The sequence below is a fragment of the Ranitomeya variabilis genome, chromosome 4 (genome assembly GCF_051348905.1).
Source record: "Ranitomeya variabilis isolate aRanVar5 chromosome 4, aRanVar5.hap1, whole genome shotgun sequence".
NCBI classification, from domain to species: Eukaryota; Metazoa; Chordata; class Amphibia; order Anura; family Dendrobatidae; genus Ranitomeya; species Ranitomeya variabilis.
The window spans coordinates 651,888,915-651,904,242 of record NC_135235.1 but is presented as its reverse complement, the minus strand read 5'-3'; the positions used below and the strand labels follow the sequence as shown (position 1 = coordinate 651,904,242).

The window sequence follows — 15,328 nt, the reverse complement described above, 5'->3', positions numbered from 1 at the left end:
TTTAACTTAATACTTTGTTGCACCACCTTTTGCTGCGATTACAGCTGCAAGTCACTTGGGGTATGTCTCTATCAGTTTTGTACATCGAGAGACTGAAATTCTTGCCCATTTTTCCTTGGCAAGCAACTTGAGCTCAGTGAGGTTTGATGGAGATCGTTTGTGAACAGCAGTTTTCAGCTCTTTCCATAGATTCTTGATTGGATTGAGGTCTGGACTTTGACTTAGCCATTCTAAACCTGGATACGTTTATTTGTGAACAATTCCATTGTAGATTTTGCTTTATGTTTGGGATCATTGTCTTGTTGGAAGACAAATCTCCATCCCAGTCTCAGGTCTTTTGCAGACTCCAACAGGTTTTCTTCAAGAATGGTCCTGTATTTGGCTCCATCCATCTTCCCATCAATTTTAACCATCTTCCCTGTCCCTGCTGAAGAAAAGTAGGCCCAAACCATGATGCTGCCACCACCATGTTTGACAGTGGGGATGGTGTGTTCAGGGTGATGAGCTGTGTTGCCTTTACGCCAAACATATCATTTTGGCATTGTTGCCAAAAGTTTGATTTTGGTTTCATCTGACCAGAGCACCTTCTTCCATATGTTTGGTGTGTCTCCCGGGTGTCTTGTTGCCAACTTTAAGTGGCACTTTTTATAGATTTCATTGAGAAATGGCTTTCTTTTTGCCACTCTTCCATAAAGGCCAGATTTGTGCAGTGTACGACTGATTGTTGTCCTATCGACTGACTGTCCCACCTCAGTTGTAGATCTCAGCAGTTCATCCAGAGTGATCATGGGCCTCTTGGCTGCATCTCTGATCAGTCTTCTCTCCTTTTTTGAGATGAAAGTTTAGAGGGACGGTCGGGTCTTGGTAGATTTGCAGTGGTATGATACTCCTTCCATTTCCTTCCATGATCGCTTGCACAGTGCTCCTTGGGATGTTTAAAGTTTTGGAAATCATTTTGTATCCAAATCCAGCTTTAAACTTCTCCTCAACAGTATCACGGACCTGCCTGTTGTGTTCCTTGGTCTTCGTGATGCTCTCTGTGCTTCAAACAGAACCCTGAGTCTATCACACAGCAGGTGCATTTATACGGAGACTTGATTACACACAGGTGGATTATATTTATCATCATAGGCATTTAGGACAACATTGGATCATTCAGAGATCCACAATGAACTTCTGGAGTGAGTTTGCTGCACTGAAAGTAAAGGGGCCGAATAATATTGCACGCCCCACTTTTCATTTTTTGAATTTCCACAAAAATGTAAAATAACCAATAAATTTCGTTCAACGTCACAATTGTGTTCCACTTGTTGTTGATTCTTCATCAAAAATTTACGTTTGGTATACTTATGTTTGAAGCATGATATGTGGGAAGAGGTTGAAAGGTTCCATGGGGCTGAATACTTTCGCAAGGCACTGTATCTATGGGGATAACAGATAGACGTAACTGGAGAGGTGAGGACTCTGGAAATGTCTGTAGTGAGATTTAATAATATGTCACTCCATAACCAGCATTACACAGTAGTGAAGAAGACCTCTAGTGAGCGCTGCCAGGCCCCTATGTCTGAGGGTTGTGGAAGACCCCTGAGTCAAATCACAGGGCCTCCATCTCACCCCCTGATACATGAAGACATCAGTGACCAGAAGATCCTAGAACTCACCTACAAGATGATTGAGCTGCTGACTGGAGAGGTGACACTGCTGGGACATTATAGAGTAACGCTATGAAGGGATCAGGGGGGGTGACAGTATAATTGTATGTATCAGGTTCCTATCAGGTGTCAGGATGTCGCCATCTATTTCTCCACGGACGAGTGGGAGTATTTAGAAGGACACAAAGATCTGTACAAGGACGTCATGATGGCGGTTCCCCAGCCCCTCACGTCACCAGGTAATATTCAGGACTAAATACACATTACCTATATCTGTATGTAAAGAATGAATTAAGCCCCTGTATGTGTTTCCTCCAGTTCTATCCAGTAAGAGGACAACATCAGAGATATGTCCCTGTCCTCCTCTTCTACAGGACTCTAAACAAAAAAATCCCAATGTTCCTCAGGATTATCAGGTAGATGGAGAGAAGGTGTCATGAGATCTCCCCTATGATGTGTAGACGGCTGTGAAGGTCTTGTGCTCAGCCTTGTTGTATCCACCAGTATTATATGTTTTATACTTGTGTAATGAGAACGGTGGAGATGTCAGGATTAGAGCTGATCATAGATGTGACTTCTCCATCTGTCTTTTACAATATTTGTTTCAGGGTAAAGATCTGACCCATATTGATACTACAGACACATATGTGAGGGGTGATGAGTGGTGTAAAGAGGAGATTCCTACAGATAACTGCCCAGGTGAGTAGTAAACACTAAATGTAGAGAACAGATTCTTCTCCCTGCAGAATTATATGTTTCAGATTTTTAGGGTTTCTTCACTCAGAGCTTTTTGATGTGCATTTTTACTGACTGAAAGATTTAGTGCATGAACAAAAAAACCCACACTTTTTAACTTTTTTTAACGCATTTTAGCCACAACATTTCACAGGCTAAATTTGAATTACCGTTTTTCCGCAAAGAAAAATGTTGGGTCGATCTCTGTACAATCAGTTCTTTTTATTTGGTTATGTGATTGCTCCATCCGGTAGAAGATGCATGGAGACTGGCGGGGAGCCTGGCCAGCAATGGTAGAGGATTATTATTATTATTATTATTATTATTATTAACTCTTGAGGGCCATGAACTTTGCAACATTGTGTATAAGGCAAGCACTGTGTAAACGACTAATTAAAAAATTAGCTTTTATTACAGTAGTTATAAACGACCATCAAAAAACATATAATGCCTAACCAAGCAGCTAAAAATTAGCTGACCTACAGCTGACTAATACTATAAAGTTGCGGTTTATACTGGGTGTAAAACTGAGGACTAAGAGTGGTATACGTGTTCGAAATGCGTCCAGTTATTCAAGACATTCCTTCCTCCAGTATGCACTGGTTTGTCAAGCAGCTTACTTTTTAAATTTGTCCAAATAAAGACTTTTGATTTTATTTCCTGAGCTGGATACCTTCATTTTCATGCATTTATACTTGGTGTACCTGGTTCACCTTATTATGCCCTGATTTAATCCTGCCTCTCCGCAGAGGTTGGCACCCTAACGAACACAAAATGGCGCCCACGCTCACCGGCGGTTCTCCCTGATGACCCTAGAAGTCCGTACTCAACTTGTGGCAAAATAAAGTACTATACCAAATGAGGCAACCTAGTACTCCAAAAAAATACCACCTATTTCCAAACCTAATTAGATAAGTTTGGGCCAAATGAGCAGTTCAACACGTATATAGAAGCAACAGGGGTGGGGAAATGTATTAAAGCAGCCAAAGTTCAAAATGCCAACAATATGAGAAAGGTATCTAGAGATCCAAAAATCACCGCAGTGTTAGTAAGAAGAGACGTCAGTAACAAAATAATTTGTCCTTAAATTTAAGTCAGGGAGGAGAGGGGAAGATATTAAGGATGCTTTAACTATAACTCACCCTAATAGAAAGTCCCTAATAGAAAAGTCCATTCCCGGCTGCCAAGGTTATATAGAGTTATACGCAAATGGAGCACCCGCTTAATGAGGACTCTCCCTCATTGGTCTCTTAATCTTTCCCTGCACAAAGCTCACCGACACAAAAAATAGAATTAGTCTTACCGGTAATTCTGTTTCTATGAACCTTCCACGACAGCAGCCTCGTAGGATGTCTCCCCGCCCTAATGGGGGACAGGAAACACAGAGGTTAAATACCCTCTCCTTTCTGCAACCACCAGTGTTTTTTCTGGACACAGTAGCATGCATAGTTACCACTCAAGTGCAGGAATCATCCAATAAGAATATCAGATAGGGAGGGAAATTAGTGCTGTCGTGGAAGGTTCCTAGAAACCGAATTACCGGTAAGACTAATTCTATTTTCTCCAGTCACCTTCCACGACAGCAGCATCTGAGTAATACCAACAACTTAATTTCTTAGGGAGGCACAACAGTCTGCAGAACTCGTTTGCCGAATGTTACATACCTATTAAAATCTAGTCTGTAGTGCCTTGTGAACGTATGGACCGAAGACCAGGTGGCAGCTCTGCATATCTGCTTCATAGATGCGTCTCCTCTTTCCGGCCATGATGTCTATACCGAACGTGTAGAATGGGCCCTTAATGATGATGGAGAAGATAAGTTTTGTGATGAGTATGCGAGAGATATGGCTTGCTTGATCAAATTAGCGATTGTGTTTTTAGCCGCCTTCTTGCCCTTGTTCCTTCCTGAGTGTTGAATGAATAAATTCCGGTCAATCCTCCAACTCTTGGTCTGCTGGAGGTAGTAGACAACTACCCTTCGGACATCAAGGGAGTGAAAGGACTCTTTCTTCATGTTGGAAGGATTTGGGCAGAATGAGGGCAATACTATATCCTGACCTCTGAAAATCTGAGGTTACTTTAGGCATGAATGTAGGGTCTTAAGGCCCCGTCTCACATAGCGATTTACCAACGATCACGACCAGCGATACGACCTGGCCGTGATCGTTGGTAAGTCGTTGTGTGGTCGCTGGGGAGCTGTCACAGAGACAGCTCTCTCCAGCGACCAACGATCAGGGGAACGACTTCGGCATCATTGAAACTGTCTTAAACGATGCCGAAGTCCCCCTGCAGCACCCGGGTAACCAGGGTAAACATCGGGTTACTAAGCGCAGGGCCGCGCTTAGTAACCCGATGTTTACCCTGGTTACCAAAAAAAACAAACAGTACATACTCGCCTTTCGGTGTCCGTCAGGTCCCTTGCCGTCTGCTTCCTGCTCTGACTGAGCCGCCGTACAGTGAGAGCAGAGCGCAGCGGTGACGTCACTGCTGTGCTGCGCTCTCACTGTACGGCGGCACTCAGAGCAGGAAGCGGACGGCAAGGGACCTGACGGACACCAAAAGGCGAGTATGTACTGTTTGTTTGTTTTTGTAACCAGGGTAAACATCGGGTTACTAAGCGCGGCCCTGCGCTTAGTAACCCGATGTTTACCCTGGTTACCAGTGAAGACATCGCTGGATCGGTGTCACACACACCGATTCAGCGATGTCAGCGGGACCTCAACGACCAAAAAACGGTCCAGGCCATTCCGACACGACCAGCGATCTCACAGCAGGGGCCTGATCGCTGGTACGTGTCACACATAGCGAGATCGCTACTGAGGTCGCTGTTGCGTCACAAAACTAGTGACTCAGCAGCGATCTCGCTAGCGATCTCGCTATGTGAGACGGGGCCTTTAGGCATGAATGTAGGGTCTAGACTTAGGACAATACTATCTGCCGTTACTGTTAGGCAAGGCTCCTGCATAGATAGGGCCTGTAGTTCTCCTACCCACCTAGTGGAAGTAACTGCCACTAAAAAAACAGTTTTAAGAGTAAGGATCCTTAGACTAGCTTCTGACAAAGGCTCTCGGGTTAAGCTATTATTGCACAAGATTTACAGTAGATCTTAAGGGGGAGTGCGACTATGAACTCTGGGACGGATTCTAATGGCTGAGGTCATGAAGCATTTTACCCAATGATGACTAGCTAAGTTCTGGTCGAAAAAAGAACTAAGAGCTGAGACCTGAACCTTTAAGGTACTAGGTCTAAGTCCCATGTGTAGGCACTTCTGAAGGAAGTCTAGGATCTGAGCAATGTTTGGATGGAATGGATCTGGAGTGTTCGGAGAACACCAAGATGAGAATTTTTTCCAGACTTTGCCATAAATGGCGTTAGTTGCTGGTTTTCTGCTTTTCTGAAGTGTTTGAGTTACTTCATAAGAAAGACCTCTTGCTTTTAGTATTTTGGCTTCAGTAGCCAGGCCGCAAGGTTCAACCTGTGTAGATTAGGATGTAACAGGGGACCCTGGTGAAGGAGGTCGTCCTTCTGAGATAGTGGTAGTGGACCCTCCTGGGCCATGTCCATCAGGGCGCTGTACCAACTCCTTCCTGGCCACATGGGGGCGATCAAAATTGTAGTGACCCCATCGGATCGAATTTTCTGTAGTGTCCTTGCCAGGATCGGCATTGATGGGAAGGCGTAGGCGAGGTTGAACCTCTAGGGGTGGGAAAAGGCATCTACGCCCAATGCTCTGTCCGCCGTGTTCAGGGAAAAATGTTTCTATTTTTGTGTTCTGGCTGCTGGCATATAAACCCACATCCGGGATTCCCCATCGTGTTACTAGGGAGAGGAAGACCTCCTGGTCTAGGCACCATTCCCCCAGATGTACATCCTTCCTGCTGAGGAAATCTGCTTGGATAGTGGCGGATCCCTTCAGATGGACCGCCGTGATAGACAGGAGGTGTTTTTCTGCACAGGGAAAAAATTCTTGCAGCCACGGATTTTAATTTTGCGAATTTCGTGCACCCTAGGTAACGGAGGTACGCTACTGTGGTCATATTGTCGGAGTATATGCGCACATGATGACCTTGGACAAGAACCGATGCGGAGTTGAGGGCATCTTCCACCACCTTCAGTTCCCTGAAATTCGATGAGCTGGCTCTGATGTCTGGGGTCCATATGCCCTGGAAATGGGATTTTTCCACCATGTCTCCCCATCCCCTCCGACTGGCATCTGATGTAAATATTTTTAGGGGAAGCTGGTCCCAGCTGACCCCTTGTTGGAGATTCCGATGGCACAGACACCATGCCAGGGATAACTTGACATGATTGTGAACAGGAACTCTTTTGGTTAAGGAGTTCTGCTGTCAGTCCCAAGATAAGAGTACATGTGTCTCAAGAGCTCTTGTATGGGCTTGGGCCCAGGATGCCATCTTGATGCAAGATGTTAAGGAACCCAGGATAGACATAGAGTGCCGAAGGGTGAGGGCCTTCAGGGCTCTGAACTTTGAGATCTTCTGTACCAGTTTGAGCTGACTCTCTCTGGGCAGGAAGGATTCTCTTACTTCTGAATCCAGCAGGACTCCTAGGAATTCTTCTTTGTGGGGGGAAGAAGGTCTGATTTCTCAAGGTTCGTGATCCATCCCAAGGATTCCAGAGTTTCTAGAGTCCTTGTCACATCAGAGTTTAGACGGGAGGTGGATGGAGAGACATTGATGAAGTCGTCCAGGTATGGTATAATGTAAGGTATAATGTAAATCCCCTGATGACGAATGAAGATCACTGCCTCCGTCATGATTTTGGTGAACACTCGAGGAGCTGATGAGATGCCAAACGGGAGGACGTTGAACTGATAATGGCTGATTTGATGACCTTGGGAAATTGCAAACCTGAGGAACTTCCAGTATTTTTGATGGATTGAAACATGGTAATAGGCATCCCTCAAATCTATTGTAGCCATTACGCAGTTCTGACCAATAAGGGGAATTGCCGACTTGATTGATTCCATCTTGAATCTCCTGTATGTGATAACGTGATTCAGGGGCTTCAGGTCGATAATGATCCTGTGCTTTCCTGAAGGTTTTTTGATTAGGGAGAGGCGAGAATAATGGCCTCTTCCTATCTCTTGCTGAGGTACTGGAGAAATCACACCTGCTTGGAGTAAATCCTGAAGACCCGATAGTAATGCGTCCCGGGGATGGAGATTTTGTAATGAGGTGATCCATAGGCACTGAGGGGGAGGACTCTCGAACTCTAGTTTTAATCCATCCTGGATGGTATGGAGCACCCACTGGTTTGAGGAGATGGTCCACCATTGGTGGACGAAGCCCGAGAGTTGACCCCCGACAGACCGAGAATAGTCACTGTTTGTCAGGGGTTTGCGGGGCATGGATATTCTTGCCCTCCCCCCTTTGGGATAACTCTAGTGGCCCGTTTTGCTTTTCCCTTAGAATTCTCTTTGAGAAGTCTGATCTCTGGAGGAACGAAAAAAAACATTTCTTAGGATTGCTCTGTTCAGGGAGTGCCTTCTTTTTGTCCATAGACTTCTCTAAGATATCATCGAGGGCTGGACCAAACAAATAGTGACCCTGAAATGGAATGGCACAAAGCTTCCCTTTAGATTTGATATTGCCACTCCAGGATTTCAGCCACAGGGCCCTCCTAGCTGAGCTTGAGAGGACAGCAGATTTGGCTGCCACCGAAACTGATTCCACCGAAGCATCGGCCACGAACCGGTAAGGTGATCCTCCAGGGTACGGAGCCAGCGAAACAGTGACCTAGCAACACAGGTAGATGCTATGTTCGTTTTTTGAAGTTTAGTGGAGGTATCCCAAGATATCCTTAGCAGGCTTTCGATTTTATGATTCATGGGGTCCCTGAGTTGAGGTGAGTCCTTGAATGGGAGAGCTGTCTTTTTCGTCACTCTAGATACCTGTATATCTACTTTGGGGGTATCCCAAAGAGAGCAATCCCCGTCCTAACAGAGCTGTGGAAGCGATCATATTGAAATGGAAGGAATATCATACCACTGCAAATCTACCAAGAGCCCTCTAAACTTTCATCTCAAACAAGGAGAAGACTGATCAGAGGTGCAGCCTAGAGGCCCATGATCACTCTGGATGAACTGCAGAGATCTACAGCTGAGGTGGGACAGTCTATCCATAGGACAACAATCAGTCGTACACTGCACAAATCTGGCCTTTATGGAAGAGTGGCAAGAAGAAAGCCATTTCTCAAAGATATCCATAAAAAGTGTAATTTAAAGTTTACAGTAAGCCAGCTGGGAGACACACCAAACGTGGAAGAAGGTGCTCTGGTCAGATTAAACCAAAATCAAACTTTTTGGCAACAATGCCAAACGATATGTTTGGCGTAAAGGCAACACAGCTCATCGCCCTGAACACACAATCCCCACTGTCAAACATGGTGGTGGCAGCATCATGGTTTGGGCCTGCTTTTCTTCAGCAGGGACGGGGAAGATAGTTAAAATTGATGGGAAGATGGAGGAGGCCCAATACAGGAGTATTCTTGAAGAAAACCTGTTGGAGTCTCCAAAAGACCTGAGACGGGGACGGAGATTTGTCTTCCAACAAGACAATGATCCCAAACATAAAGTAAAATCTACAATGGAATGGTTCACAAATAAACGTATCCAGGTGTTAGAATGGCCAAGTCAAAGTCCAGACCTCAATCCAATCGAGAATCTATGGAAAGAGCTGAAAACTGCTGTTCACAAACCATCTCCATCAAACCTCACTGAGCTCGAGTTGTTTGCCAAGGAAGAATGGGCAAGAATTTCAGTCTCTCGATGTACAAAACTGATAGAGACATACCCCAAGCGACTTGCAGCTGTAATCGCAGGAAAAGGTGGCGCAACAAAGTATTACGTTAAAGAGGCCGAATAATATTGCACGCCCCACTTTTCAGTTTTTGAATTTCCACAAAAATTTAAAATAACCAATAAATTTTACTCAACTTCACAAGTGTGTTCCACTTGTTGTTGATTCTTCACCAAAAATTTACATTTGGTATCTTTATGTTTGAAGCATGATATGTGGGAAAAAGTTGAAAAGTTCCAGGGAGCCGAATACTTTTGCAAGGCACTGTATATATAGGGGTGCAAGGATGTGTGCAGCAAAGGTTCAGTGCAAAAGCAGGAACAATAAAAACAGAAAAGAAGCACCAATAGAACCAAAATACTAAAAGTACAAAACTTTATTGATGGAACAATAAAATGCATAATGTAAAATCAGAAAAAATGACAGGGAAATGACAAAGTACACCAGACCAAGAGTGGAACCACGATAAATAAACAGGCAAACAGAATCACCGGCAAAGTAAATGGATGAAAATATATAGGTCTGCTCAAAAGTGCATAGTGCAACGAAGGATACCCACAAGTGTAAATGTAGATAGGAATTATATCCACTTTAATTGCAGGCAGCATACATGGAGACAGAGCAGCCATAATCAAAAGTCATGTGTAGCAAAGACCATACACCAAAAGCATATAAAAGCCTGGGAGTTTACCTGAGAAAAACATGGTGCCTCCCACCCCAATGCTCGTTTCGGGCGCAGTGCCTTCTTCCGGGGGTAGGCATCAAAGAGAATTGGGGGCCTTATATACGTGTAAATAGCCAATCCAGACGGTCTTGCAATGGATGTGACGCCTCTCCATCTATAGCGCATGCGCAGTCGGCCGCAATCAGGAGCATAACAACACTTAGGGCGTCAATGGATGAGGGAGCCCACGTCACTCAGACACGCACAAAGGAACCACATGTGAGCAGGACCAAGGACGCGAGCCCGCCCAGAGCCAGAAAGAGACACCGTCGGTGATGCCAAGCAACGGGGCGCCGGCGCGCATAGGAGCGATAGTGTCTGCAATACTCACAAGGGAAAATGTAAACAAAGGACAAGCAACAGTGTGTGGAGCACAATAATGATAAGTGTAAATGTGAAGAAAGTAAGTACCATTATATGAATAGATAAAAGTATATAAATATTACAGAATACTCCTAAACACATCGTGCATGATACAAATAATATTAGAAAATTAGAAAATGTAATATATACATAAATTAAATAAAGAGAACAAATAATGTTAGTATGAAGAAAACCCCATTATTAAATTATATCATGTAAAAAAAGAGGCAAAGGAAATATACCAAACATTATATAGTAATACAGTGCAGTCCTTTCTTACGATGAACAAAACATTAGTTCCTCGATTGAGCATGAATCCGCAATGGCAAAATGTAGAATAACTCAGACTCCATGAATGGCTGCATACAAAAGGATAACAAAAAAATAGTAAAATAAAAAAACATAAAATATAACATAAAAAATGTAAAAATAAAGAAGATGCCAATAAATACATGGGACTGGCAGATCAAAGGAAAGGGGCAAAACTCAAAGTTTCTTTAAGGCCATGGGGTTGTAGAGTGCTGAGCCTTCAAATCCTACTGGAAACCAGTAGGATCACAAGAGTGATGAAGCTTAAAATGTTGAGGGATTGTTTTGAGGGACTCAACATTATCCTCTTTGGCAGCCGCCAGGACGTCCCTCACATGTTCACTTGACCGAACTTTGAGGGCACGAGTCGTAAGGCCAACGTACATTTTGTCACATGGGCATGTCCCGTGATAAACACAGTGGTTGAGCACGAGATTGTTTGAGTAATAAGAAAAACCTTCCCATCAGAGGAGGAGAAGTGACTAGCATGAGCAATGGTAGGACATGCTACACAGTGACAGCTCTCCATGCCAGAGACAGAGTGCTGGTTCGAGACAAACGTCCAAAGGACAAACTGGAATACCGGTGGGAAAAGACCCTGTATGGAGTAAAGCGAAGAATCAGCTGAAGGGCCCGTCTATGAAACCCAACCTGAAGGAGAAAAAAGATGCCCCCACTCGAGTAGTCCATCGAAATATGCCATGTCCTAGTATATCAAGAGATCCTGACCAAATTGAAGAAGAGAAAAGTGCTCCTGAAAGACTCCCTTCACCTGTTGTTGATTGTGAAGACAAACAGTTGCCTGAAGATTCGGAAGTAGGACAGATTCCTGAAGCTTCTGAGGCTCCCGAAATGTTAGTTCCTGTGGAAATGGGCACATCCCCACCCTCGTCTATTCATCCCGACTCAACTACTCAACCGGTTTCAACTACCCCTTCTGACTTAAGGTGCTCCGAGTGGGCCACAGCCGGGTTACCCCCCAATAGATACAATCAGGACCAATTTATTTGGCAACAAGTCGTCCAAAGTCCAGCAGGCTGTCAACGCAATCTACCAGAACTCTCGCCCGTGGAATGGCGAACAAAAGAAGAGGGGGAGTGTAAGAAGAGAGCCCGGAGCGGGGGTATCTTTTTCATGCTGAGGCCGGAACTGTCAGGACTGTCACTTTTGTTGTCTGAGAGAAAGCTTAGAGACCCGAACAAACCTTTGCCCTTTGGATAGCAGGGGCCGAAGTGAGGATAAAAAGGGCAGAGCGTGCAAAATGAGAGGCAGACTTGGCAGGAAGATGCAGCGTGCAGCAGGGGAATTTAGGTGCTCCATCCTCTGAGTACCGTGACAGCGCAGGACCACGCTACATTGATCCAGCTTCTACCTACAAAGACTGTGACGGATAACCATTTTCCCATTGTTGGCCTCCATTGCTCAAGTAACTACTCATCTCGGGCCATCGTATAATGCACGCGTGCCGCCTAAATGCAACCGAGTGATTTACCGAGAACTTTACCCGTACTCACCCGCTTATTTCTGCTGGGCTCAGTCTAGCCCTGGCAGTTCCCAGTACTGCTCCTCTCCCTGCTACTCATGACCCTTGGGAAGACATTGAGGACTCTCCGCCATCTCCAGGAACTGATCCACCGATGCCTACAAGCCTGCATCGTTTCCATCATGTGCTGACCTGTCATGATTCTCAATGGCGAGAGAACATAGCCCAGCATATATGAGAACTAGCTCTTGGAAGATGGAAACTATACTGACCATGAACTAAACCTGCCGCACAACTAGAAGTGGCCGGGTAGCATGCCTACGTTTTTTAACCCTAGATGCCCAGCGCCAGCCGGAGAGCTACCTAATCCTAGCAGAGGAAAAGACAGTCCTGGCTCACCTCTAGAGAAATTTTCCCAAAAGGCAGACAGAGGCCCCCACATATATTGGCGGTGATTTTAGATGAAATGACAAACGTAGTATGAAAATAGGTTTAGCAAAATCGAGGTCCGCTTTCTAGATAGCAGGAAGACAGAAAGGACACTTTCATGGTCAGCAGAAAACCCTATCAAAACACCATCCAGAAATTCCTTTAAGACTCTAGCATTAACTCATAACACCAGAGTGGCAATTTCCGATCACAAGAGCTTTCCAGACACAGTAACGAAACAGCAGCTGTGAACAGGAACAAAATGCAAAAACACACAAGGACAAAGTCCAACTTAGCTGGGAGTTGTCTAGTAGCAGGAACAAGCACAGAAGGCTTCTGATTACATTGTTGACCGGCAAGAAACTGACAGAGGAGCAAGGTTATATAGCGACTCCCACATCCTGATAGGAGCAGGTGAACAGAGGGGATGATGCACACAAGTTCAATTGCACAAGTGGCCACCGGGGGAGCCCAGAATCCAATTTCACAACACTGACCATGTTGGCACCACCGTGCACATCTGAGACTCCTCACTCTGAAGCCGCTGGACCAATAAGTTTACTACTGTGAACATTGTTTATATCCTTTGCCCTCACTCCCTCCGTCTATGCAACAAAAGCGTTAATACCACCTCTCTATACCTTCCCTCCTCCCTGCGTGGAGTGTACCCCTGTTATAGTGGTTATTTTTTAACCCTTGCTCTGCCTCTTATCCGTTACTGCATCCCACTACCTGCTAGCACAGGCACTAACGAAAAACACATACACTTATGGCCACATCCCCGCCGATGCGTTTCATGCTCATTCACACTCTTTAATAATAGCTTGAGGAGAATATACTGTATGTAGGAGACTAACAGAGGAGCATGAGATCTGTCTTTTCATTTATACTTTTTGGTTCTCGGGTACAGTTTCCTTTAGAGGGCTTAGTAATACCAACGACTTCTAACATTGACACATTACCAGAGTAAACCTCCATAAAATGTTGTCTTATCTAATATGCCTGTTTTCACTCTTTAAAATGAGTCTAACAAATAAACAAAAAGTAGTTTATGAAAGGTGTAAGAGTGTAAAAAAAACCCCGTCATCCACTTTTACGTAAAACTAACAAAAAAAAGTAAAAAGTAGGCATGTATTGTATCCCCACATCTGTAAAATGCAGATCTATTCAAATATAGCATTGATGAAACTGTAAGGTAAACTATACAACCGCTTTTTTATTTTTTACAAAGTTTTGCATTTTTATAAGCCACTAAATCACCAGTTATGAAGGTGTAGAACAAGATGGCAATTGAGACTAGAATGGAGGTCTGTCCTCTTCAATGATGAGTCCAGTTTTTGTCTTGGATGCAATGATAGGCTGGAGAATGGTCTGGAGACTATGCGTGCCATGCCGTGTAGAAGCCTTAACAAAGGAACATCACATTGTTGAAACTCACAGGGTTATGGTGTGGGGTGGCATAATGAGCCAGATCCGGACCCTGCCAATCTTCATTCCACATACACTAATAACTCAGCCACATATTGTTTGAATGTGGAAGCAGTGGTATAGCCAATTCTTCAAAGTATCACAGCAGCTGTTTTTCAGTACACACGACAACCCCAGGCCACATGTTGCTTGTGCTATTGTGAGCAGCCTGCTTGGCCTAAATGTGCTCCCATGTCCTGCAGCGTCTATGGACTTTTCTCCCATCGAGCACATCTGAGTCGTCATTGGATGGCAATTGCAAAGTGATATGGTATATTATTATTATACATTTTTATAGCGCCATTTATTCCATGGCTCTTTACATGTGAGTACGGGGCAAATATAGACAAATACATTAAACATGAGCAAAAAACAAGGCACACAGGTACATAAGGAGGAAGGACCCTGCCCGCGAGGGCTCACAGTCTGCAGGGGATGGGTGAGAATACACTAGGAGAGGGTAGAGCAGGTTGTGCGGCAGTTCAGTAGGTTGAAGATCACTGCAGGCTGTAGGCTTGTCGGAAGAGGTGAGTCTTCAGGTTCTTTTTGAAGGTTTCTATGGTAGGCGAGAGTCTGATGTGTTGGGGTAGAGAGTTCCAGAGTATGGGGGAAGCACGGGCGAAGTCTTGGATGCGGTTGTGGGAAGAAGAGATGAGAGGGGAATAGAGGAGGAGGCCTTGAGAGGATCGGAGGTTGCGTGTAGGTAGGTACCCGGAGACCATGTCACAGATGTATGGAGGAGATAGGTTGTGGATGGCTTTGTATGTCATTGTGAGGGTTTTGAACTGGAGTCTCTGGGTGATAGGAAGCCAGTGAAGGGCTTGGCATAGGGGAGAGGCTGGGGAATAGCGGGGAGACAGGTAGATTAGTCGGGCAGCAGAGTGTAGGATGGATTGAAGTGGTGCCGGAGTGCTAGAGGGGAGTCCAGAGAGTAGGAGGTTGCAGTAGTCAAGTTGGGAGATGATAAGGGCATGCACTAGTGTTTGTGTGGTGTTGCGATCAAGGAATGCGCAGATCCGGGAAATATTTTTGAGTTTGAGATGGCAGGAGGAGGCAAGGGCTTGGATATGTGGCTTGAAAGAGAGGGCAGAGTCGAGGATCACCCCGAGGCATCGGGCGCATGGGACTGGGGAAAGTGAGCAGCCATTGACATTAGTATATCAGCACATTGTTTCAGGTAATTGCTCTCCCACCTTAGGAGGAAATTGGTGAATGTTGATTTCCTGTGGGTACAAGTTACCAGTGAGCCCCCCTCAGTCTTTCTAATCAAAACGTCTAGAAAAGGCAGAATTGTACAACTATATTCATAGGCAAAACTCAAGCTTTTGGGGTTAAAGTTAAGTCTAGT

The 15,328-nt window shown here is 44.8% G+C and overlaps 2 protein-coding genes across 2 annotated transcripts in view; both read left to right on the top strand.

Annotated features, from left to right (window-relative positions):
- LOC143766194 (uncharacterized) overlaps positions 1-15,328 on the top strand; it is a 96,553-nt gene that overhangs the window by 15,173 nt on the left and 66,052 nt on the right. The gene's annotated exons all lie outside the window — the stretch shown is intronic.
- Positions 1-15,328, top strand: part of LOC143768173 (uncharacterized) — a 44,018-nt gene that overhangs the window by 25,663 nt on the left and 3,027 nt on the right. The window contains exons 2-5 of the mRNA XM_077256862.1: positions 1,513-1,692; positions 1,768-1,891; positions 1,971-2,068; positions 2,261-2,351. Of these exons, the coding sequence (XP_077112977.1) occupies positions 1,513-1,692; positions 1,768-1,891; positions 1,971-2,068; positions 2,261-2,351 (493 nt within the window). The remainder of the gene's footprint in view (positions 1-1,512; positions 1,693-1,767; positions 1,892-1,970; positions 2,069-2,260; positions 2,352-15,328) is intronic.